We start from the raw sequence: 25,070 nt of genomic DNA, 5'->3' as shown, positions 1-25,070 counted from the left end.
AAATATTATAAAGCTAAATACAGGTTATTTAACCACGAGATAACTTACGTTGCAATAATTACCTACAGCAGCGTTGCGGAACAATGATGTAGCCTCCTATAACTATAATTAAGCAGATTCAACGATCTTACAATGGCTATTTTAGGTAAAAAAAATATTTAAAAAAAATTAGCCCCCTGTCAATCCACTCCTACACGAAAGCTCTCTCCATGCTGCGTCGGTGATGGGAGTTGTTTGATTATACTTCACCATGCTGGTCAGCATGGGTTGGTGAAGAGGGGCAGTCCCGGACCGGTTCAGATGTTAGCCATGGTCAGGGATCAAAACTCAGGTTTGCTGGGTACACAATGGAGTGCACTGAGCACGCCGCCACCATCCACCGCGAAGGATCGAGGAGAGCAGGAGAGGAGCGGAGTTCCGAGTGCGGAGTGCTGGCGCGTGCATTGCCGACTCTATGAGGCTTTGCTGGACGATTACATTTTGTAGAGAATGTACGCCAAGGTATTTTTCATCAAAAAGAATTACGATTTAATTATAAAAGAATTATTCTTATGATTAGAGAGCAATTTGAACTGCATGGTGGATATATTGGCAACATATTCCCCTCTGTACATAATTAGGTTATTTGCACTTAAGCATCTCGAGTGATCTTCGACGGCACATGCTGGTGAGCATGCTGAACACGCTGGTGCACACACGGTCAACATGCTGATGAACACTTGGGACTCTCAAATCTCGACCTGATGCGCATCACCAACGCACGGGTGGACACGTGAGACTAGTACGAAAAGATCCTCACACGACCAAGCGCGTGCGTGTTTATAGTTTTATAGACCTAGCTCAAACTACCGTCTCGTTATTAGCATTTAACGATGGAAGGCACCCTTAAGGATACCCTGTACTCGTGTAACATTTTCCACGTGATCGCAATGGTGCAGGTACAAGCACTGGGGCCTACGAACCACCACCCATATAATGCGCCCGATCTCGCCAGATCTTGGAAGATAAGCATGGTTGAAGCTCGGTTGGTGCTTGGATGGGTAACCGCCATGCATAACAGGTGTTATAGTTCCACGGGGCTACGCAGTGCCGCAAAATACACTGTTGCATGCCTCCTTCACAGACCAGCTTCGCAAAGTATGGCCAAAATAAACCCCAACGACCAGTGGGGGGCTGGGGACGGGCGGAGGGGTGGGGGGCGGTGAGCCACGTGAACGGTTGCTCAGGCACAAGCGGCGGCCGCTCCCGCTCGCTCACCGAGCTGCTCGGCCAGCTTGATGTAGTCGAGGTCGATTCGGCGCATCGCCTTTACCAGGTCCTTCCGTCGGAACTTGATCTCCACAGTCCCTTCCGGCTCGAGCACGCCACCTCTGCACCATGGAGACGGAACGGGAGATGAATCCAATAGGTACAGGGCAAAGTTGTAGCCCTGTAAGTTATTCCTCACGCCACTCCTGGGCACATGGGCCTACACTAGAGGCAGCTCCAGAAGGTTTTTTTTGGCCTACTCTTTCAGGCTGGCCAGACATCTTGGAAGGTATGGGGGAGTATCCACACGTTGTATTGTATGTGTATTGTTTATTCGCAAAGGACAAACAGTGCAAACAAAAAGGTAAATAAAGGTGTGCAGGTGAGATTGGAAATCCAAGAGGGCTTCTTTGAAAACCACACCAAAAAAAAAGAACGTATCTCCAAAATTGATTGATGAATCAATCAAGCAAAGCATACTAATTACAATTAAACATGTTAAAGTCAGTGTTGTTTTTGTGTGCACATGTGTGCATATGTGTGTGTGTGTGAGAGTTTGGCTACATGGAGGAGACTACTCGGCAGTTTGGCTCATCAGGCTGACTCGTAGTCTAAGCTTGAAGTTATTGAGGGATTCATATTCTTGGTTTTTTCGGTAAAGTCACATAGAAGGGAAACAATAAAATAATAAAAATATAAAACAATAAAATTCTCACGACGTTTCGACTGCAACACAAGCAATCATCAGGTGAAGGGAAACAATAAAATAATAAAAATATAAAACAATAAAATTCTCACGACGTTTCGACTGCAACACAAGCAATCATCACCTGATGGTGAGAAAATATTATAAAGCTAAATACAGGTTATTTAACCACGAGATAACTTACGTTGCAATAATTACCTACAGCAACATTGCGGAACAATGATGTAGCCTCCTATAACTATAATTATGCAGATTCAATTATCTTACAATGGCTATTTTAGGTAAAAAAATTATCTGCACATGCACAACAACTGAGATATAAAAACATATTACCACTGCGGACATACTGGCAGCCTGCCTACATTTCCAAACTTCTTCACGAGGCTGTGAATGGTTACAGCATAAGTACACACAAAACGTCGTGAGAATTTTATTGTTTTATATTTTTATTATTTTATTGTTTCCCTTCTACGTGACTTTACCGAAAGAACCAAGAATATGAATCCCTGCAGTCACGAAAACTTTAAATCAAAATTTATTGAGGGATGTTGATATTTTGGCAATGTGATGATAGGAATTTCAGAGTACGGAACCTCCGTAACTGATAGAGAATTGCTTATGCGTGGTGCGGCAGTGGGAAGAATGAAGCTTATCGGAGTGGCTCGTGTTGTAAGCATGGATTTGTGAATTGACCTGGAATAATACTTTGAAGGGTTTCGGTAAGATGTCGCAGAAGTACGTGTATTAATAGATAAAGGTGAATATTTGGCGTATATTAATGATGTTGATGGACATGACATTTAGTTTCTTAAACATTGGGGCAGATGGAGCCAAGTGCTTTGAGGAGGTGGCCAGTTTGCACATTTCTTTTGGAAGATGTGTAATTCATATAGGTAAGAAGCATATGTACGGGCCAAGACAATATTGCAAGTTGATGAGATATGGGTAATTTAAGCCGTAGTATAGAGTTAGAAAGCAAGCTTGATGAACCAGACCACCCACATTTCTGATGATACCAATGGACTTGATCAGTTTACCGCAGACAAAGTGATCTTTCCAGCATATCGACTCACTGTGGCATAACCCATTTATACTGCTGGGTGGATAGAGGCAGAGGGGGAGGTGAGGGGGTGGGCCAAGGATTTAACAAACTTGCCACTGGGAGACCAAACCTCTGGATCGCAAGTCCAAGTTTGTTACCGATTGCACCACCGCAGCAGCGACAGTACAGCGCTGCGTATAGAATTACGGAGCATGACTTAGCAATAAGGCAATTTTAGGGTTCCCAGAATCACTTGGTGGAGTACATCGTTTTAAGATAGGGCTCTTGCAATGCTCCACATTACAGCATAAGTACACACAAACAAAGCAGCAGAATTCACCTGCCCAAGTGCAACAAAAGCACAGATCCTGTTTGAAGCGGAGGCAAAAATAAAGGTTTGCTCTGCGATGGTGCAGCCTTCGCACAGTAGGGCGAAGGCAACAACAACCCGCCGCTACGGTGCGCTGGTACGGCAGCATGTCATTACGGCGTGCTGTTATGATAGCAGGCTGTTGCGGTGTAATGTTGTGGCGTGCTATAACAGTGTGCTGTATACCGTAATGTGCCGCGAGACCGTGCCGGCACGGCGGCGTGCCGCTAGGGTGCAACGTGCGCCGGCATCCACGGCGCGGCTCCTCCGTACCGGCTCTCGGGGTCGGCGTACATCTCCATGTGGCGCGAGTTGATGGTGGGGTCGATGACGACCCAGGAGCCGCCGCGCAGCTCGGCGTGCGGGGGGATGTAGACGAGCACGGGCTGCCGGTACTCGCGCAGGCCGTCCACGATGTACGCGCCAAACTTCAGCACCTGGTCGTACATGTCTGCGCGTGCGCGCGTGTCAAGTGCGTGTCACTTGCGGGGGGTGGTCGTTATTGGAGCGAACCTGCAGATCGCCCGTCACCGGTGTGAGATTCTTGTTTGAAGACCCAACTAAGGAACAGCCCCGGTTTCTCTCTGCTGCCCCGACGACAGTGGGGACCACTCTCAACAACAACAACACGTGGAAGGCGGTGTGGATATGCCCTCCGTAAACGTAATGATCGGGGGACTCGCCAACCTGTGAATGCGGCGAGGTGAAAACCATTGGGCCTATATCGCCGATGGCTGCCCCAAAACAACACACGTATCCTGGTGGAACGAGCGGACTACTCCACCTAGCTGCCACCTCAGATGCCACGGAATGGCTCACAGCATTACAGTGACAATTGCATCCTGGTGGTGCTGCTGTTTTCAAACGCCATACGAAATAAGAAGTGGTGTCAGATTTTGTGCCCATCCCCACATTTCCCTATGTTCGTGCACACTGAAAATGTACCGCCCCCTGTTTGGCAATCCGGTTCTGGGCGAGGGCCTTCCCTTGCCGTGCGGATCGTGGGGGTTGTTTAACCGTACTTCGCCATGCTGGTCAGTCTGGGTTGGTGAAGTGTAATTGATTTTTATGCACTGCCCTCTACTGCCCAACTCTTAGCCCCACAAGCACCTGTGACAACCTGGTGTGCAAAGTGGTCACCCGTCAAAGCACTACCCGGGTTTAACCCCGATGAGCCTCCGAGAGCTTACAATGTCGGGCACACATCCCTGGTGATCGATACGACTCAAAAAGCAAGCACTAGAATTCAGCACTCCATCTCCCATTTGGTTAACCCCCGCGCCCACCCAGTGAATGCTCTCTCTCTTGGTTGACTTGCTTTTGCAGCGGCGGCAGCATAAGGAGAAGCACTGAAGCGGGACGGATGTAGCAGGAGAGCAAAATGTGAAGTTGCTTAGCGGCAAGCGTGAGACCCAGGCGTTGCCCCACACTTGGCCCGCCCACCCCCCCCCCTCCCCTCACCTTTCATTCCCCCGGAGAAGCCGCGCCAGTTTGCGAACACCATGAGGGGCAGCCCCTCACGACTGAAGTCACGAATCGCTTGGGCCGTCTTGAAGGCGGAGTCTGGGAACCACACCTGCCCGGCTTGTTGAATGATCTGCCGGGAAAATAAAAAAAAAACGCGACGTTGGACAGGTAGGCGTGCGACGGGGCATTTCCGAGCTCAGGGTAAAAACGCTTCAAGTCGCTCGCGGTCAGTGAGAAGCTGTGGGGTGGCGGGCAAAAGAGGCGACGCGCCAGAGAGGCCATTTCGCTGTGGAGAGATGAGAACGGCCCGCGTGCGTGAGGCTGGGTGGATAGTTGCGTAGTAGCGATGGCGGCGCAAGACGGTAACAGCTTTTGGGTAGGCTTTCATCCAGCAGCGGACTGATTATGGCTCGTGATAAAACAGTCGAGTCAGCAAGGTGCGACGGTGCTCCAAATCCGTAGGTTACACAACTTGGCAGAGTTGGAATTTAGCCAGTATTCATTTAATCCACTTAACTAAATATATTGTCATGTAGTCACTGGTGACACGGCTGAGACCATCAATTCACTATACTTGAGAATCTTGTTCAATCGCAAGCGGAGAACATCCGGATTTAATCCCTACAATTCCGTGGTGATAGTTCAGTGCTCTGAAACCAAAGACACCCGGCCAACTCAACGAAGCCGGATTTTTTTTACAATAATAAAAAATAAAATCTGAATCTTTTCCCCACCCCCCCCCCCCCCCCCAATATTTATACCGACTCGCTACCAGGCCTCACGTCACGGGACAAAAGTATTCATTCTGACCTCTCGCAGAACCAGGGAAACACCTCATGTTAGAGAACAGTCCGTGGAAGCAAATGAGCTCCCTTCAAGCGACGACTGCTGCACGCACGAACGGGCAGCACCTTCCCCCATTGTTTCTGCCACCAGGAGTAATGTTCGTCAAATGTCGGTCACCCCTAAAGTAAAACTAAACAATTTTTTATTTGACCAGATAAGGCCCACTGAGCTATACAGCCCTTTTTCAGAAGCGACTCGCCCATGAATGACAGCTCAACGAAGTGGCTTATGTGATCACGTGGACATTTGTTGCAGCCAAATACTTTAAACGTACGTTTCTAATTGTGGAGGTAAAAACCGGAGGACCCGGAGGGAGAACAAGGAAACTCCAAATATACAGCAGGCGTCAGGATCAGGATCAAACCCACGACCTCCTGTATTACCAGGTGAGGTGGTTAACCATCTCACCACTGACCTAAATTTCTAATCCTCACAGCTGGAATTCCCCTCACAGCTGGAATTTCTTCCAAACTGACTAAACAACCAAATTTAACAAAAAAAAATTGTGTGCAGTCATTGGTAACCAGACTGAGACCATCGACTCACTAAACCTGAGAACCTCGTTCAAACGCAGGCGACCGAACCCAGGATTTGATGTCAGCATCTCGGACAGTGCCGGCTCTGTGCCCTGTAAACCAGAAGCCACCACCAGACCACTCACTGGATGCAGACGAGACGTTCCAACTGGAGACATTATCCAGGTAAAATATTTTAGATTGTGAAGCTCACCTGTGCCTCGGATTCTGGGTTTGCAGGGTCGGCTGGAATTCCGAGCTCAACACTCCTCGTCTCCACGGCAACGACTCCGAGCGGTATCCCACCCAGCCTGGTCGCGGCGGGGGGGGGGTGTGAGTGGAGTGAGAGTAGGAGACAAAACCCGAAACGGCAGGTGAGGTCATGAAGGTGAAGCAAGGCGAGGGGAGAGAAGGGAGGTTAACGGGCGGCAGAGTGAGGACGTTTTCCAGGGATACCGGACGCTTGAGTAATCCACCACGCGCCGCCGCGGCGGTGGCGGTCGTGGGTGTTGTGTGATCGTACTTCGCCACGCCGGCCAGTGCGTGGTCGACAAACGAGATATAAATCGCCACTGATGTTAGCTGTGGCCAGGAACCTGAACTTAACACGCATGAGCTGAAAATTATCCGATTCTCACACGCACGCTTCGATGCACGTATCGTCAGTTTAAGCATAGACTTTAATTGATTAATTGATGCATATTTACACCACTTAAATATATGTATAAAAATAAAGCTAAGGATCCCTGTATAGCCTTACAGACTGTTGGGGCAAGCACCGTTGGCGAACACCTGATAAGACCAGCACGCCGCGCGAGTGTGGCTAGCACCACGCCCACCCGCCTTTGCCTCCCCCAGTGTCGATGTTTACACACCATACCAGGTAATCACACTCCACGTAACTAGCCGCTGATGTTAGCCGTGGGCCAATAATCTATTTCGGGCTGCTAAGTCTGCAGCACGGCACGCTCACCACTGCCGCACCACTAGCCACATACTTACACATGTATAGACACACGTCAACAAACATAAAACAAAGATTCGCTGCGTAGCCTTCAACAGACTGTTGGGGCAAAGTGCTATTTGCGAGCACCAATGAAGGCCAGCACGGCACAACAAGGGTGGCCAGCAACACGCCCGACGGCCTGTCTTCCGGGAGGCAGTGTTTACACATCTCACTTAGTACTCATTTGAGGCCGAGTGGACCTAAGGGAGGCCCAGGACCGGTTCAGATAGGAGTCACTGGTGTTGATAGCCGTGAGCGGCAATGGAACTCGGGTCTCTGGGTTGGCAGCGCAGCGCAATAACCACTGCGTCATCGCTCCGACAACCAAACACGCGCGCGCGCACGCATCGCTGCAATGACATTCCGTCCCACTCTCTAGGCCTGCGCCGTGAAGTGGCAATCTCGGGAGCTCTTATCGACTTTACGTCTTGGCGCTAAATAACGGAACGGGCTCCCCCCCCCCCCCCGCAAAGCGACCGGTAGCGCGCGTGGAGCGCGTAAGCGAAGACGGAGAAGCGAGCGCAGGGTGCCTTGCCCCGAGGTGACCCCCAAATCGGAGGAGTGTCACGAGAGGCTCTTGCAAGGAACTGGCGGTGGCGGATTCCGTCCTCTGCCCGAATTATTATTATTATTATTTTTTTTTTTTTTAACCAGGTCAGGCCCATCGGAGCTACATAGCTCTTTTTAAGAGGCAACATGGGCTGCAAATGATAGCTCAACCAAGTGGCTTAACATGTGGACATCTATAGCAGGTAAATACTCAAAACGAATGTTGATTCTAAATGTGGAGGGAAAAACCGGAGGACCCCGAAGAGAAATCCACGCAACCACATGGAGGGAGAATATTTGTAAAAATTCAAGTATACAGGCGTCAAGGGGTCTGGATCGAACCCACGACCTCCCGTATGCCAGGCGAGGTAGTTAAAATCTCGCCAAATAAAGGCGATGTCCTTGGAAGCGGGCGGTGGGCACCATGTGCAGTTACATTTCATCCCGGAGAACAAAGCGCAGTCGTTGTAAACCAAAGGGACGTCCGAGAAAATGCTCTGCAGGCGAGTTCGATGATGAACATCGATCGACAAACCATTTCATGTGAATTTTTTTTATCTTGCCGGCCGATAAAATAGCAGCAAAAAAATGTACAAAAACATGCGTGTGTCCTAAAATAAATAATTGGAACAGGACTACCACACCGCTCAAGGGACCGGTGGTGCAGTGGTTGGCAAACTGTATGACAAATTTGGTGACCCAAGTTGGATTTCCCACCACGGCTATCATCAGTGGTGAGTTATATCTGAACCAAGTCTGGGTCACCACTGTACATATCTGTACGCGCACACACACGAATGACATTTATACCATTCTTTAATTTTGTAAAGCGCACAAATTCAAAAGGCATTTCAGAGGTGTGGGGTATATAAAGATCCTTGACAAATGCACATATAATACAAAACACTGCCACAACATCAGCAGCCGCCATTCACCACTAAGTGGTGGTGATGTTACCACAGCTCTTATGCCGAGCTAGGTGCACTCTGAGGCCATGCCAAGTGTCCAATGCCCGCTGGCAGGAGGTCAAAGGAGAGACCCAGGTGTTATGGGTTGACCAACTACATATACTCCAGACATATACAGTAGTTGAAAAGTAAAATAAAGTATAAGTTCTGATATGATACCTATATTCATCCTGCAGCCCATGTTAAATGTCCTTCTGCCTCAAAAAAACGAGCGTTACTTGAGGTTAAAATGTTCTAAAAGGTGGTGGTACACGTTGATCGTTCTGACAAGTGCAAGTGTGGCATAGCATCCATCACTGCGAATACGTAAACACGCCGGACGCACGTACAAATACAGATCCCCTCTTAATGACCACCCCTGTTAACGATAGGCCTTCATAAAGCCCAATGTGTTCGCTGCTGTAGGTGCAATAAGTATGATTTAACGCATTGATTAACCACGTTTCCTTTAATATTACGTGTTTATGATGTTGTTAGTATCTTTATGTATTACTATCTATTGTTTAAATATTATAATGTACTTTTTTGGTGAAAAAGGGTAACTTTCGAGGCTACTCGCTTAATGACCAAATCACTTAACGACTGTTTTCGTGGAACCAAGTTCCGTCGTTAAGAGGAGTTCCACTGTTCTCTATCTACACAAAACATTTACCCGCACGCACGCACAAGCGTGAAGCGGTGGTGCTGAGGTTCGCACTCTGTACTATAAACCTCTTGACCTGAGGTCGATTTTAGCCATCAGTGGCGAGTGATACCTGCCCCGGTTCTGGGGAGGCCATTGACCAGTGCGATGAAGTGCGGTCAAATAACCCCCGCGACTTGCACGGCGTGAGTCGCCCATCATCCAGCAGTGGATCGCCAAAGGGGCTGGACACGTATCATCATGGCCATGATCAGCCACAGCGAGTCCACTACTGGATGAAGACCTCCCCCGAGTCACCGCAACCTTTCGCGGACCCTGCGAACGCATATTCGTCACGCCGTACCTTGCCCGCCCCACCACCACCGTCTGAGCCCACGGCTGCAAGATCTCCATGAACGAGCCGTGATCAAAGAACCCGCTCTGCCATTCCTCCGAGTTGCCTGTGAAGAAACGAATCGAGACGGGATCAAGTGTTGGATCCACAGAGGCTTGGCTCATGCAGCAAACGCAGCACGCTGGGGAGGTGGGGCAAAGAATCATCACCGTGACCTCCATGGACACCATCAGATGTTCACGGATCGTTATAGAGATCATTCGTCAACAACTGTCATCCCAAACGTGCGCCCGGCGTCAATGAAGTCATACGTATCTCTTGTCAGGCACACATACCGGATTATAGGATGCGCCCCCCCGCCGCCCCGCCCCGCCCCAGCCGCCCCCAACTTTTGTTTAAAAATTAAAAAAACAGACAAAACAAGCATTTTAGCAACAAAAACTTTGCTTCTTACCCCCTAAAAATACACTTCACTCGCAAAGTGAAAACTGGAGCAGGGACTTCTCCCGGTGGATTTCGTTTCCCATCGTGTGCGGCGTCGCGCACTCACTTGGGTGAGGCCTCCCGGCCAGCATCCAGCGGGGGTCATAGGGCGCCTTGCTTGGGACAAACTCCACCTCCCGCTCCACGGGGTCCACTGGCGTCGTGATGGGGACCATGCTCTGGTTGTCCTGTGGAGTCCGGTACGGGGAAACACGGTGGGGTGAGGTGTAGGGGATTCACTCCGCGCCATTCATTACGCAACCGCCCCCCCCCCCCCACCCTCCGCCACTTCACTCTTCACTGACGATTTGACAAAGGGCAGCGATTCGATTCAACAATTGGTGGATTTTTTTTGCCTCACTACTGTTACGGCCTCGTTTGCATCGCCTCTCGCTATCGCTATATATTCGCTGCATTACCCCTAAATGTAAGGGTTAGCGTATTACGTTGCATGTGCTGTGCGCATGTGAAAAAAACACGCCGTCGATTCCCGTGCATGCACTTCTAGGCAGGTATCCCGAACCTTAAGAATCGAGATTAAGCGCTGGAACCGATAAATTTAGTTCACCCCCTCGTAGATGGCGCAGTAACGGCCATAATTAGCAAGTCATTAGCCTCTGGATAACGCGCCGTGCCCGCGCATGCAAGCGTTTGGTGAAATATCAGCCGTTATGCTTGCGAGCCACCCTGAAGGTACCGGCAGTGCGTTTCGTTAGAGGACTCGGGGCCGCATTCCCACGACCATTGGAGAGCAAACTCGATTCATGCCAGGCCATTCCAGGAATTCCGAGAAATTCAGGAATGGCCCGGGACATTTTGCTGTGCCGGACCCACGCAGAGGGGCCTCACAATCCAGCAGTGGAGCGACAAAAGGGGCAGTGCCGTGCGCACGCGCACTGTAGGTATGTCGAACTTCTTTCGCGCCGTACGTAGCCAGCTGCGCTAATCGGAGGCGCGGGGGAAGGACAACGAACTAAACACAAAGTAGTTCTAAAGGAATGCGAAATTAGCTGTACGAGCCTCATGCCTCCCCGGGGCACTGCTTTACCTTGGGGATGTAGGAGAGCCACTGCAGGATGGTGTAGACCCCTTCAAAGTCATCGGGCACAATGGCGTGTGTCACTCCATTGTTGTGCATGATCTGGATGCCACCGAGCTGGTTGTTTGAACTGTACACCTCTCTCCCCAGCACCTAGGGCGAGGACGAAAGTAAAAGCAACAACAACAGAGGAGAAAGGGGGGTAAAAGAGAAAATCGGACAACAAGGATGAAGGCACGCGGGCACGCGCGCACATGGAGACTTGCGTACGAGCCACATGGGCAGCGAACAAGAACGCTGAACGTAATAGCGACCTGCCGCAAACAAAAAAAAACACCTTGTCGCAAAAAATAAAAAGATCACAAAAGCAGAAGGAATCATTACAGTTTTTTGACCCGCAAAACAAAAGCAAGATTGAAAAGACTTAGGACAAGGTGGATTTTTTTTGGCCACTAGCAGCCACGACTAGCATTAACGGTGAACAGGAGGGAGAGTGAAGCGACAGAGTCCATCACAATGAGAAACACACGCTGGCAGCTACGCACGTGTGCACTCGCACACTCATCTGCCTACATGCAGTCTGAAGCGTCATTAATGTATTCGCAAATTAGTATGTACAATTTCGATTTAAAGCTTTCGTGACTGCAAGGATTCAGCTTCTTTCGTTCTTTCGGTAAAGTCGCGTAGAATGAGAATAAAATAATAAATTGATAAAATAAAATAACACAATAATATTCTCACGACGTTTCGGCCACAACACAAGCGGCCTTCATCAGGTGAAGGGACGAGACTGTCTGGTAGGACAGCGCTGGAGTGAAAAAAACCACGTTCAGATCACGACCTTTAAGCTGTGAAGGCCGCTTGTGTTGTGGCCGAAACGTCGTGAAAATATTATTGTGTTATTTTATTTTATCAATTTATTATTTTATTCTCATTCTACGTGACTTTACCGAAAGAACCAAAGAAGATAGTATGTACAAGTTGTGCACTTCGATGTTCGAACGATGTGCAAAAAAAACACGTGGTGTATTCCCGGAAGAAAAAGTCTTGAAAACTTAGCGAGGCCATCCTGAGTAAATAGTTGGCGTTAATATTATTATTATTAAAACAAATTGGGAAGGAAAAAAAGGTGATAAAAAGAAATAGCTGGAATGAGGAATAACACGAATACAGCCTGGGTTAAACCTTTGGTGTTGCAGTACACTTCCCTCCAGAAGGATTATTCAATGGTTAACCGTCAAAGGAAGGGTTCACAACCAACACCCGGGCGTCTTTGGACGTAGGGCCGTACCTTGTTGAGGGCACTGGCTCCCGTGAGGATGATGTGCGAATTCTCCACCTGAATCACCCTTTGGCCCAACCGCACCAAGTAGGCACCGATGCCTATGGCCCTGCACGTCACCTGAGGGGGGAGGTGAGGGGGGAGGTGAGGGAGGGGGGGGGCGCAGCACGATGCCAACGGGAAAATCGCTACCCGCCTGGCAGCACGGAGAGTTCTCCTCGCCAGCGCCGCCGCGCGCGACGTACGTGGCCGTCCGTTACCAACGCCGAGCAGGGAAAACCAAGTCCCGGTGCAATGAGAGCGACAAACACGCCATGGCGGTGGATCGGTGATTCATCGCAACGGTGATTAATTCACAAATTACAATGGGTAATAGGTTACGATCCATTTGGGTAGTGCAAGGGTTTAGCCAGAACCAGCATATAAAAAGTAAAAACGTGTTTAAAGGATTTCAAGTGTTCTTAATATTCGAATTAAAGTGTTTATACTGCATACGACAAAGGTCTCAATTTAAGTAGCAAATTACCATAATCTCGATATGGCTTCCAGTTAGCAATACATTTCATCACCCTCTCATCACATGATGATTTTTATAGTGTTCATAAGGGGGTAACAGTGGCTCAGTGGTTGGCTCACTACCCCATGAGCCCCCTAACCAGAGTTTGATTCCTGATCATGGCAAACAGCAGCGGCCAGTGATCTGGAGAAGACCTGGGCTGTGCCCCTTCACCAACAAGTACTGACCAGAGTGGTGAAGTATGGTCAACATATCCCCATGACTGAAAATCATGGGGAGGAGTTCACCAAGCAGTGGATTGACAAAGTGGTGTAAAATCATATATTTATCATAGTAAATCGCAGCAACGTTCAACACATCACACCGTACCCAACGTTAAGGTCATATTGCATTCAACATCAATATTAAAAATAAAACTACAGGAATGCAATCTCGCATATATTTCATAGTCAGGCTAACATGAGGATGTAAGGACAAAGGGCCAATAGAATAAAATATATTATATTTATGGGATTTATACAACATTAAGCAGGTATTCACCATCCCCACCCCCTCATTCCTGGGCAATTCAACGAATTGCCACTATTCAGGATAACTATTCGATTCGAGCATCAATGTTTTTCACTTTAAGTTCGTATTGCTTGTGTCATGTTTTATCTTGCTTCTTATTCAAAATTTCTGCAATACCCTAAAGGGACATGAGCAAAATAATACGATTCATTAAAAAAAAAGAATTTGGCAATAAACATGAATTAAATTACCACAACATTATAATTTGTTTAAATCATCAAATATAATTATAATTGATTATCATCAATTGCTGGCCACAGACATCGGTGCGTGTATCTTTATCGTAAGAATGGATTTTAATTGATCGAGTCCACTGTTACTCAACGATTGTTTATTGCAGGATGATGACAATACTTCGTAAGGGCTTTGCAGTGAGTGTTGGAGCAGAGTCCAGCGATAGGCCACAGAGCAGCCTATTTAGCAGCCTTACCTTGGCACTGGAAATCCACAATGCGGTACGGCGGTGAAAATGTAATAATTTACAAAAGCAAATTTTTAAACTAAATGTGCAATTCTCTGTGTGTATAATTTATCACCGCACATTTCGGTGACAAACAAAAACAACTAGTTATAAATGGGACCTCCTTTGCCAGTACCAAAATAGAGGACGTCCTCTGGTCTAACACCATTTGAGACGAGGCTCAAAAGAAAGCTGTCTCTGGTGTGGACCAATCAGTTTCAAAGACAATGCATATATTATCAAAGCAGGTTTTTTTTCTAGATTTGAAGTTTTCGTGACTGCAAGGATCCATACTCCTTGGTTCTTTCGGTAAAGTCACTTAGGTAAAAACGAAATAAAATAAAATAAAACAAAAATGAAAACAACTAAATTAAATCACGTTTCGGGTGCAACACAAGCGTCCGTCATCAGGTGGGGACAACCACAGCGAAAAAACAATCGCTGAAGTATGCCTAGTATTCCATTAATACTTTTTTGAAGCACCCTGTATTTGGAGGTGGCCGAGGTTGCTCAGGAGTTAGAGCCCTGAGCCAGCACCACCGAGATCGTGAGTTTGGTGCAGGGCAAGTCAAGGCACGTAATGAACCCAGGTTCTCAGCAAGTTAATTGTCTCAGCCCACTCAACTAAAACTGCACACGAAAAAAAAATCCATCACGATAAATTTAGTATTTCACTTATTTTGTCTTAATCCACATCTGAGACTTTAAAACTTCATTTTGATATCCAATAAACATTATCGTCAGGGTATATATATATTTAACAAAAAAGTGTGCGTCGAATGTGTTGATAAAGAGACCTGGTGAAGTGACTTCAGAAGGAGTTTCTGTGACAACACCTACTGGGGCAATACTCACTGCTCACTGCGAAAGCTCTGAAAGTGAATGTCTCCGCCTCGTGACATGACGGCGACAGCACAACCGGCATGTCAGTTTGCGTGGAAAAAAATGTACGTGTTAAATACATATTTTAAATGACATAATCTCAAATTGTTAAACTCATGATCGACCAGACCCGCGACGCGGCTCCACCGACCAGGCTGATGGTGACGATCTGCTCGTAGGCGAGCGACGTCTCTCCGGCGATGGTCCCTGACCCGCGCAGGCTCTCCACCCCGAGCCCCTCCTCCTTGCCGATGATGTCCGTGATCTTGTACCTGCGGAGGGACAGCCTCAAGCATCGGGACACGCGCGTGTCCGCGCATCCGCGCCAATGCCTCCTAACCCCCCCCCCCCCCCCCCCCCCCACCGTGCCCTATTTCATTTAAGACGCCACGGTGGAAAGATGTTAACTACCTCGCTTGGTATACAGATGGTCATGGGTTCGAAACCAACCCTGACGCCTGTATATTTTGAGTTTGCATTTTCTCCCCGTGGTTGCGTTAATTTTTCTCCGGTTCTCCAGTTTCCCTCCACATTAAGAAACATGCGTTTAGAGTGTTTGGTTGCTCTACATTTCCACATGATAAGCCACTTGATAAGCCAAAGCCATCATTTGTGGCCAGGTCGCTTCTGAAAAAGAGCCAGAGAGCTCACTGGGCCTTACCTGGTAAAATAAAAAGTTTAGCATAACGGGGCATCGAGGTCTTAGTTTCAGACGGGGATGTCGACACGAAAGATACTTCCGTACCCATAACACCACATTACGCATACCTCTCACTAAGGTGGTGGCTACCAGTCACGTGCCACCTACTCCAGCCTACCAGTGACCAGTGAGACGTTGAGTAATGGGTGAAGCTATCTGGTGTGCAGGCGGTGCAATTGCACTGTGGTCCAATAGCGGGTCAGGCCCTCCCCCCCCCCCCGCCCCAGGTTTGGGGCTATAAAGAGAGGGGGGGGGGGGGTAAATGGACGAAGGTAAACCCGTTGCACTCCGAGTACCAGGGCCCATGCCAAACGCAGCGAAGGAGATTGTGTCAACGAGACAGACGATGCAAGCGAGGGACTACAAAACGGGACGAACGATAACGTGAATCGGATCGTGAACCCGAGTCGTAAAAATTCATTTGCCATTTTTTGTCGATTGAGGCCGAAATGCTTGTGTTGTTGTTGTGAACACGGCAGGGGTGACGACGCAGACGAGTGTGCGGGTGCACAGGTCGAACCTCGACTGCCCTTCATCCTCAATGTGCTCGCAGTGCACAGAGTTGAGCGCGCTCACGCGCTTGTAGTCCTGTGGCGTCAGATACAGATACTTAAAGCCCTGCACGACAAAACAGAGCACACGCACACAAACAAAGGTCAGGGGGCGCTTTGACAACTCCGGATGCACCGTTGCCCAAGTGTCAATGCAGAAGTCCTTTAGGACTAGCATTAGCATCATGAGCCACGATCTATCCACGACTGAATTGAAGCCTTCCACAAGAAGCTGCCATGTCTACATTGTTGCAATGTGACTGCCTGCAATCGAGCCAATTTCATCGCTCCATCTCCACTGTGTTCTCTCCTTCGGCTGCCACTCCATTGTTACTCTCGGCCATCCCTCCTAGCAACATGTTCTGCTCGAGCCCATTAACTTTTACAGTCAATACGGTGTCTTTTTTTGTTTCTTTCAAGAAGCCAGAATTCAACGTAGATTCCGAAGAGGGGGGAAAACAGGAAGCAACGTGGAACAAACCCGGGGCGATACACCCTCAAAATTAGGGACTGGCCGGGGGCATCTGAACTCACTGCCTCACCACAGTTAGGGTAACGATTGGGAGCAGTGTATTTATGGGGGAGAGGAAGAAGGGGGGGCAATGCGGTGTTCTCTAATCCACGTGGTTTCTCATTGTGCCCCCACGGTGTCTGAGGTACGCCACGCTTCTTTGTGCACTGTTCAGCTTTCGTTCCCCTTCCCTTTGTCGATTTTAATTTTCTGATCCCTATTCCACCCATACATCAAAGACGAACAACGCGACTGAGATCACACCTTTCCACGGTAGCACGTAAATGGAAGTGTGAAATGTTTCGGGGACGAGGATCGAATTCATTAACAAATTTAAACGTCAATTAAGCTGTATGTGTGACGTAATGGTGATATCGTCCGTTCAGTAATAATTTTGTCTGAACCAATGCAGCTCTTTACCTTTCCTGGGCACTTGATCTTTCCAAGTGGAGGGTGAACTAACTAACCCTAAGGGACGGGTGGACCACCATTCGCACCACACCAGGTGTTTACAGGCTGCTGCAGGGCAGGGCAGCAGCCATTAGTGCTCTGTACTTTCTACGCTACGTCCCTTTCACCGAACCTACACCGGGGGGGGGTGAAACGATTCATCCATCCGTGCGGATTCTTACACTCACGATATCGTTCATATTTTACAGTCATCCTCGCAGCGGCTTTTGGCTACCCATCGAACAAAGACGGTCACCGCATCGCGCGCTTTCAGATGCCCTTCTGCGGCCATCTGGAACGCTCTTATTTCCGATATCAGGAAGCCATTGGAGCTATGCACTTTTAAATCTGGATTGAAAAACTAATTTCTTTAGAATTGCTTTTTGTGTTTAGTTTGTTGTCCTTCTCCCGCACCTCTGATTAGCGCGGTTGACTACATACAGTGGGAAAAAGTTAAACATACACACGTACAAATGCAACCCGCACGGCACGGAGAGGCTCCCTAATGCAGCAGCGGATCGACAAAAGGGCCACACGTAAGGCGCTCGCGCGATTTGTCCATGAGAAAAACCAATCGATAATCGATAGCACCGGGGAGTGCGCGGGGGGGGGGGGAGGCGGCTATGCCTTGTAGGGATCTTTGGGGTCGACCCAGGCCACGTTGAACATGTGGCGGATTTCCTCGGCGAGGCCCAGGCGCGCTCCGCTGTTGGCGGCGATGTAGAGGCGCGGCACGCCGAGCGACCGCGCCAGCTCCGACGCGCACAGCAGCAGGCGGTCCTCCTCCGGGCCGAATGAGCCGATGAGGTGCGTCACGTCGTTGGCGATGAGCACGACGTCGCGGCCCGCCGGGTACTCTAGCGTCTTCAGCGTCATCTTCCACGCCACCATCCCGATCTGCGGCGCAACGCGCATGGGTGGAGGGGACATGGAGGTGAGAGGGGCGTGCGAGAGGGTGGCAGCTCTCGCGCTCGCTCACTAAAGCCGGCAAACGCAGTATTGTCGAGCAAGAGAGCTGCCCGCTCGATTCAACTCCTGACGAAGCTTCCAACGCGTGGAACGGATCCGTCAAGAGACGTCGACCTGAACTAGACACGGCGTAACGCGAGCATAACAACGGATGGGGGCTATGTAGCACAGACTGCGGGCACCTACACAGCAATTGAGCACGTCAGATGAAAACTGCCTGAGCTGAGTCACCCCGCATCCATCCCAGCAAACTTGGCTCGTGGATTTATTCATTTATAAATAAACACTCGCTGCAGCGGACCTGATTTCCGCCGGGAAGCCTGTTCATGTGCACCAGCTGTCCCTGGCTGTCGAGCACCAGCTCCGTGCACGTCATCAGGTCGTTGGGGCAGGTCTCCTTCCACTCAGTCTTCCACATCTTCAGCAAGGCCTGCGCGCCGGTGAGACGAGAGGCATCCTGCGCTTTAGTAAACACGCCGCACGTGCTGAAGCTTCTCAAACGCTAACAACTCGGTTCCTGTCCAAATATCAATGCACTTCGTTGCGGACACTGGTGCCCACTGCAGCAGTCGTAGTAAATAAAAAAAATAAACACTGATAAGCAACTGAAAAAGCGACTTTCCATATTACTTGAATATAATGTGGAAAAACCTGCATGAGTCTAAGTTGAACAAATGCAGAATTCAAAACAGGGATGCCAAACCAATTTATCATTTATATAATCTGTGACTTTCAAAAATGTCACACTCTGCCTGTGCCATGCTGGTCGAGAAACCGGGGAGATCACAGAATGGGGGGGGGGGGGAGTGGGGCGTCAGGAGTGAAATTTCACACCTTTTATTTTGAAAGCCACAGGGCGAAGCTCAGAAGGGCAGCCTCATTATCGCTGCGTTTTGATTGGCGACCGTAACTGCTGGAGACCTCGAAACTCCTGACATGTGTGTTCAGTCGCTGCCGTGCACCAAATTACAACCAAGTGGGCCTGCTTCCATCATCTCCATCGTCAGCGACGCTCAATCCACTGCTCGAAGGCATCCCCAAAGCCATCTCCCCATCTCTCACGGTCCTCCGATATAAAAATCCATCTAGCACCTGAACAGGATCTGATTTCATCGGCTCCATGTTGATTGGTAGACCACTCTCTCGATAGATGTTCTCTCAATCCGTCCCGTCTACTCTTCCACGTTAACCCAACATGCTGGAAGAGGGAGGCATACCCACACTTTGTGCCACCACATACGAGCTGCCGATAGCCTAGCCGTAGTGAACTCATTTATGCTGCTGGGTGGCAGAGGGGGTGGGGGGGGGGGGAGAGGATTTATGAGACAAAGGATTGTTTCAATTGCCGTGCATGCCAGAAGGTGAAATCGAACCGGCCACCTCTGGATTGCAAGTCCAGTGCTGCTAAACATTACACCACAGACACTCTCTGAGGCAAGTGCAGGCAGCATAAGAAATGCTAATGATGGAACGAGCTGAGGCCATGAATCACGAAGACAATTTCATGGCAATAGTTGCTGAACTGTTATCTCATTTGAAAGTTTGTATCTGCCTAATTTGGGAAATGTTAAAAACTGTTGCAACTCGTGGGCAACTGGGATGGCAACTTCCAGTCATATTATAGATCTAAGGTCACACGGCTACCTGTAGTTGCGTTCTCTGTCAACCAATAATTGTTTATCAAACACAATTCGTGAGACATGACGCTATCACCACCCTATTCTACTGCCATAGCCATTTGTTCGTAAAACCGCGGACGACGATTGCCAGAAAAATATCTCCCCACTAACATGACGGCTTTTTGGACTTCCACCGATGGCGAACCTGCCGGAACATCTCGGGAAAGTCGTAGACGTATGTGGTGCCCAGGCTCTGGGCCTGGAAGCGCTTGGACTGGAGGAGGTCCTTGGTGACGTAGGGCGTGCTGACGAGCATGCCATGCAGGGGGCCGTGTTTGTCTCCATATGAATGGAACATGATCTGTGGGGGGGCAGAGGGGGGTGCACAGGGAAGCGGGAGGCCTCAGCAATGCAATATGATATAGCGATGCAATTGCTCTGCATGCATCTGGCTCTCGATCACACTTTTTTCACGTCCAAGCCGAGCCAGTGGTTTTCCCACCCACGGGGGGAAGAGCGGTTTTCCACTGGCCGTTTGCTGTGCCAAGCTGGAACCAAACCGTGACAGCTGAAATTGGCTCAGGGCACCCAAGCAGGGGCAGGTTTAATCACACGCGCACTGTATGTGATATCAGTCAGTACACTGTGAGGATGCAGCGTCCTCGCGCCACCTACATGCGTCTCGACCAGTTCACCGCATGTGATATGAGCAGTGTGGCTTTGGTTCTGCAGTGAGGGAAACAAGTTTGCACCTCCTGAGCTGCACCAAGCTGTCTTGGCACTACCACGGAAATGTGAGCTTCAATGAAATGCACGGTGTCTTGCCGATATTCCCTATTGTTGTCGTTAGACACACCGATACTTTCGTCCAAATATTTGGATGAAAGGCATGCCCGGATGGGTCAGAGGTTGAAAGGTCAACACTGAGCTGTCACGACTGTGATCGCGGGTTACAATCCGTGTTTCAGCCACCTGAGATTAAACCAAGTTGTCAAGAATAATGCATTTATGTTCTCAGCCTAGTCATTCATAGTTTAGTTTTTTTTCCAGATTTGCCCGCCAAATGATAACCACTTATTTCTAGGGATCTCAAACGGCGTTCCATGACTTCTCCTTCTGCGGGCTGCTCTCCAACACATTGAGCTGACGCACTGCATTGCAAAAGTTCTGAATGGACAATCGCGATGTGATGCCAAAAGCACAATTGGGAAATTGTGGAAAAAGTAAAAAAAACCTACGCTGGACAAGGAGATAAATTCGCCACCACTCAAAATCGGGCCCCATACGTTTTTTGCCTCCAAAGCCTCACGTAACCTACACCCCCCCCCCCCCCCACCATACAACGCGTTCCATCCCACCTCCGCCTGCTCGCCACAAAATGCCTTCCCCTTCCCCCGATTAACACAACCGATTAACACACCGGATTAACACAACCATTTCTTTCACTTCCAGCTCCCAGCCTCCAAACTTCCCCCTGCCCCGCCCCCCCCACCCCCTGCCCCGCCCTCCGCTCCGCCCCCTGCCCCGGCCCCACCCCCCCTGCCCCGCCCCCCACGCATTTCAGCAAGGTGGCAGCGGTGGCACCTCCTCTCTGACCTGGCTCGTGTGGGGCTCAGTGACCTCTTTGTACAGGCTGATGTCCAGGTAATAGCCGGACTCGTTGGTGAGGAAGAGGCGGATGGGGATGGCGTGGCCCGTGGGCGTCAGGCGGATGTTGATCTTCAGCTCGGCCTGGAGCACGCGCAGCTTCCACAGGCGGCTCCCGTAGCGCATCACCATGCTGCGCACAGACTCCTCGATCTGCGTACGCACGTACGCACGCACGCACGCGTATCGGCAATTTGAGCACATGCGCACAAAGACAATGATCCCCCGTATAACCTGTGACGGACTGTTGGAGCAAGTGCCGTTAGCGTGTAGCACCCTATGAAGGCCGGCACGGCACACGAGGGGGTGAGTGACCAGCAACCACACCCGGCCGCCTTTGTCGCCCTAGTAGCGATGTTTTACTACACACCGCCGATTTCATAGCTCTAGGACGGTGACCCCCAAGGAAGGATCTGCCGCCTCAGTAAGCATGCAAATGGCGCGTCGATTGGTACGACATAGGTCATGCAAATCGTCAAAGGTGAAGGTGCGGCCCTGAAATTGTTCGATCACAGCAAATCCTCTATGCAAATTAGAACAAAATTTGGTTAAATTGGGGCCACGGTCCCATCTCATTCCTTGCACGAGGGCCCTCACGCCAGCCACGCCCCCCCAACTGCCTCCGATACCGCTCTTCTCATAGTCTGGCTGGCAGGGCACATTGTCACCTTGCACGGGTCCATGATGACGGTGGGCACGAAGTTGAGGAAGATGTGGTTTGCATCGGTGCGCACGGCCGTGTTGTCGAAGGCCACCTCCAGCTCGTCCATGGCCTCCAGGAGAAGCCGCTCTCCCTCGTTCTGGAGGTACTCGAACGACGCCTCCTGCGGGGGGAGGGGGGGGACGTGACGAATAGCTGCACAGTTCTTTTTCATAAGTGACCTTGCCACAAAATGATAGTTGAACAAAGTGGCTTACCACGTGGAAATTTATCGCAGCCAAATACTCTAAACGCGTGATGTTTATTCTAAACGTGGAGGGAAAAACCGGAGGACCCGGACAAAAATCCAAACGGCCACAGGGAGAGAGACATGCAAACTCCAAATATACAGGCGGCAGGGTCGGGATCAAACCCAGGACCTCCTGTATATCAGGCAAGGTAGTTAACATCTCAACACCGTGGCATAACATTATAATTTTACTGCCGTCTTTGTAAAGCAGACAAGGAGCAAGCTATTCCTGTGTTATTATTACATACATTCGCATTGAGGAGGTGGTCACCCTCGTGTTATCAATTCCACCAATACTTCTTGATTTACAAACCAGCAGGAGGCCATGGTTATTACATTGCAGGATCATGAGAGATGGTGGTGGTGTGGGGAGGCCTTTGATCCAGCAGTAGATTGACTACAGTCATGCTGATGATGAAGTGGCCCATTAACTCGACAAATTTGCCCTTTATTGCCCCTTCACAGCTGAGCAATGGGAAAGACCGGGTCACAAAGGGCTTGTGAAAAAAATAAAAAGCCATTAAGACGGTCAAATTAAAACAGAAATGATAATCAAAAGCTTGACATGTTTTCATATCGAGAGGCCACGGTATTCCACGGACCAATTAAGTCACGTATTTACAATTTATTTTACGAACAAAAACGATGGCATAGATTGAATTAGCTGTAGTTTCTGCTGCTATGCAACCACCCCAACTAATTGCTATGCAAATTAACATTCCATTTGCTGCAATAGCTAATTAAACCCGCAAACCACTGTCCATAGATGTAGCAACATCATGAACATTATAATTAATTTTCGAGCCCCATTTTGAAGATGCAATTCACGGTGATGTTGCACTGGTAGCATGCACAAATAGATCAGGCATGCAAAGATGCATTGATTAAAACCGATCATTACACCAGCGATACACATGTCGAATTGTGTGCACGATAATCGAAAATTTACGATTTATGCAAAATGACATGCAAATAATATTCTCGTGTTACGTTTGCGCTGATGGAGCGAGCACAACTGTACACAAAATGTGGTAGAAAAACAAAAACCAAACTAAACGAGGCGGCATAAATGAGACGTTAAAAGAATGGATTCTCAAATCGAATTGCGAACCTCGAATCATGACAATTAATTGAAATACCGGATGGGGTGAACGAGTACAGGACGCACAGCGCATGCGTTACTAAATCTGAAAACTAGACCACAATCTCAGGAACATAAAAACAAGGGCAGACCAACAACCACGGCAAACAAGTTGTAATAACGAATACGCTGCGACATTTTGTCTGTTTTTTGCCGATGGTGTACCTGACCTTGCCCGTAACATTATTAGATAGTACTTTATGAATCAGGGCACCAGCAGCAAATTTGAACAAAATAAGTGGGAGACAAATTTCCCACTTGTTAAAAAAAAAAGAGTCCGACTCAGCTTAGGGGCCGGATTCTCCATCAACGTGTAGTGACATCGAGGATGTCACTGTACGGTGCTGGCCCGAGAGGGTTGCTGTGTGAGGCCGGCTCTGGCACAGCACGGCGCGCGATGCACCGTCATCGCGTACGCCCCGTAGGTGGGTGTAGTACCAGCCCTAGCGGGGCTTGGTGAGCGCTGGGATAGCGCGGGCGCCGCGCACGGCGCGTAGTGCGAACTCCCATAGGGGGAGCGGGAGAGAGTCAGCCCAGGGGCAAGGTTGCCCCGGGCCATGGCACTCTGGTTGACCCCGTAGACACGTGATCCGGAGTGTGGGGGGGGGCTAAGGGGTGATCACTTGTCCGGGGAGAGCTCTCGAGAGGGATCGAGAGAGAGCTGGAACACTCGAGAAGGTGGGCGGGGCCGACGGCGGAGAGGCCCCCGACCCGGGGGGATATAAGGTGGGTCCCTGGGAGGGACCGGGGTTCTTCGTTCTACAAGCTGGAAGCTCCACGTCCTACAAGCTGGAAGCTCCACGTCTACAGGCTGGAAGCTCCACGTCCTACAAGCTGGAAGCCCCACGTCCTACAAGCTGGAAGTTCCACGTCCTACAAGCTGGAAGCCCCACGTCCTACAAGCTGGAAGCCCCACGTCCTACAAGCTGGAAGCTCTACGTCTACAAGCTGGAAGCTCCACGTCTACAAGCTGGAAGCTCCACGTCTACAAGCTGGAAGCTCCACGTCTACAAGCTGGAAGCTCCACGTCTACAAGCTGGAAGCTCCATGTCCTACAAGCGGGAAGCTCCACGTCCTACAAGCTGGAAGCTCCACGTCCTACAAGCTGGAAGCTCTACGTCTACAAGCTGGAAGCTCTACGTCTCAAGCTGGAAGCTCCACGTCTACAAGCTGTAAGCTCTACGTCTACAAGCTGGAAGCTCCACGTCCTACAAGCTGGAAGCTCCACGTCCTACAAGCTGGAAGCTCCACGTCTACAAGCTGGAATCTCCACGTCTACAAGCTGGAAGCTCCACGTCCTACAAGCTGGAAGTTCCACGTCCTACAAGCTGGAAGCTCCACGTCTACAAGCTGGAAGCTCCACGTCCTACAAGCTGGAAGCTCCACGTCCTACAAGCTGGAAGCTCCATGTCCTACAAGCTGGAAGCTCCACGTCTACAAGCTGGAAGCTCCACGTCTACAAGCTGGAAGCTCCACGTCTACAAGCTGGAAGCTCCACGTCCTACAAGCTGGAAGCTCCACGTCCTACAAGCTGGAAGTTCCACGTCTACAAGCTGGAAGCTCTACGTCTACAAGCTGGAAGTTCCACGTCTACAAGCTGGAAGC

The 25,070-nt window shown here is 49.6% G+C and overlaps 1 protein-coding gene across 5 annotated transcripts in view; it reads right to left on the bottom strand.

The window, feature by feature from the left end:
- The window catches only part of LOC116939092 (acetyl-CoA carboxylase-like), a 99,092-nt gene that overhangs the window by 11,635 nt on the left and 62,387 nt on the right, over window positions 1-25,070 (bottom strand). For all 5 annotated transcript variants that reach the window (XM_032947037.2, XM_032947038.2, XM_032947041.2 and 2 more), the window contains 15 exons: window positions 22,043-22,198; window positions 21,324-21,527; window positions 19,933-20,088; window positions 18,410-18,538; window positions 17,767-18,036; window positions 16,148-16,245; window positions 15,079-15,199; window positions 12,508-12,618; window positions 11,226-11,369; window positions 10,245-10,365; window positions 9,704-9,800; window positions 6,409-6,505; window positions 4,828-4,963; window positions 3,640-3,817; window positions 1,258-1,370 (listed from right to left, as the gene is read on the bottom strand). In XM_032947037.2, the coding sequence (XP_032802928.2) occupies window positions 1,258-1,370; window positions 3,640-3,817; window positions 4,828-4,963; window positions 6,409-6,505; window positions 9,704-9,800; window positions 10,245-10,365; window positions 11,226-11,369; window positions 12,508-12,618; window positions 15,079-15,199; window positions 16,148-16,245; window positions 17,767-18,036; window positions 18,410-18,538; window positions 19,933-20,088; window positions 21,324-21,527; window positions 22,043-22,198 (2,131 nt within the window). The remainder of the gene's footprint in view (window positions 1-1,257; window positions 1,371-3,639; window positions 3,818-4,827; window positions 4,964-6,408; window positions 6,506-9,703; window positions 9,801-10,244; window positions 10,366-11,225; window positions 11,370-12,507; window positions 12,619-15,078; window positions 15,200-16,147; window positions 16,246-17,766; window positions 18,037-18,409; window positions 18,539-19,932; window positions 20,089-21,323; window positions 21,528-22,042; window positions 22,199-25,070) is intronic.

This window comes from Petromyzon marinus, chromosome 5, assembly GCF_048934315.1.
Source record: "Petromyzon marinus isolate PM22_M1 ecotype Great Lakes invasive population chromosome 5, UKy_Petmar_22M1.pri1.0, whole genome shotgun sequence".
Classification (NCBI taxonomy): Eukaryota; Metazoa; Chordata; class Hyperoartia; order Petromyzontiformes; family Petromyzontidae; genus Petromyzon; species Petromyzon marinus.
The sequence above is the reverse complement of the archived record's forward strand: the minus strand, read 5'-3'. Positions and strand labels throughout refer to the sequence as shown.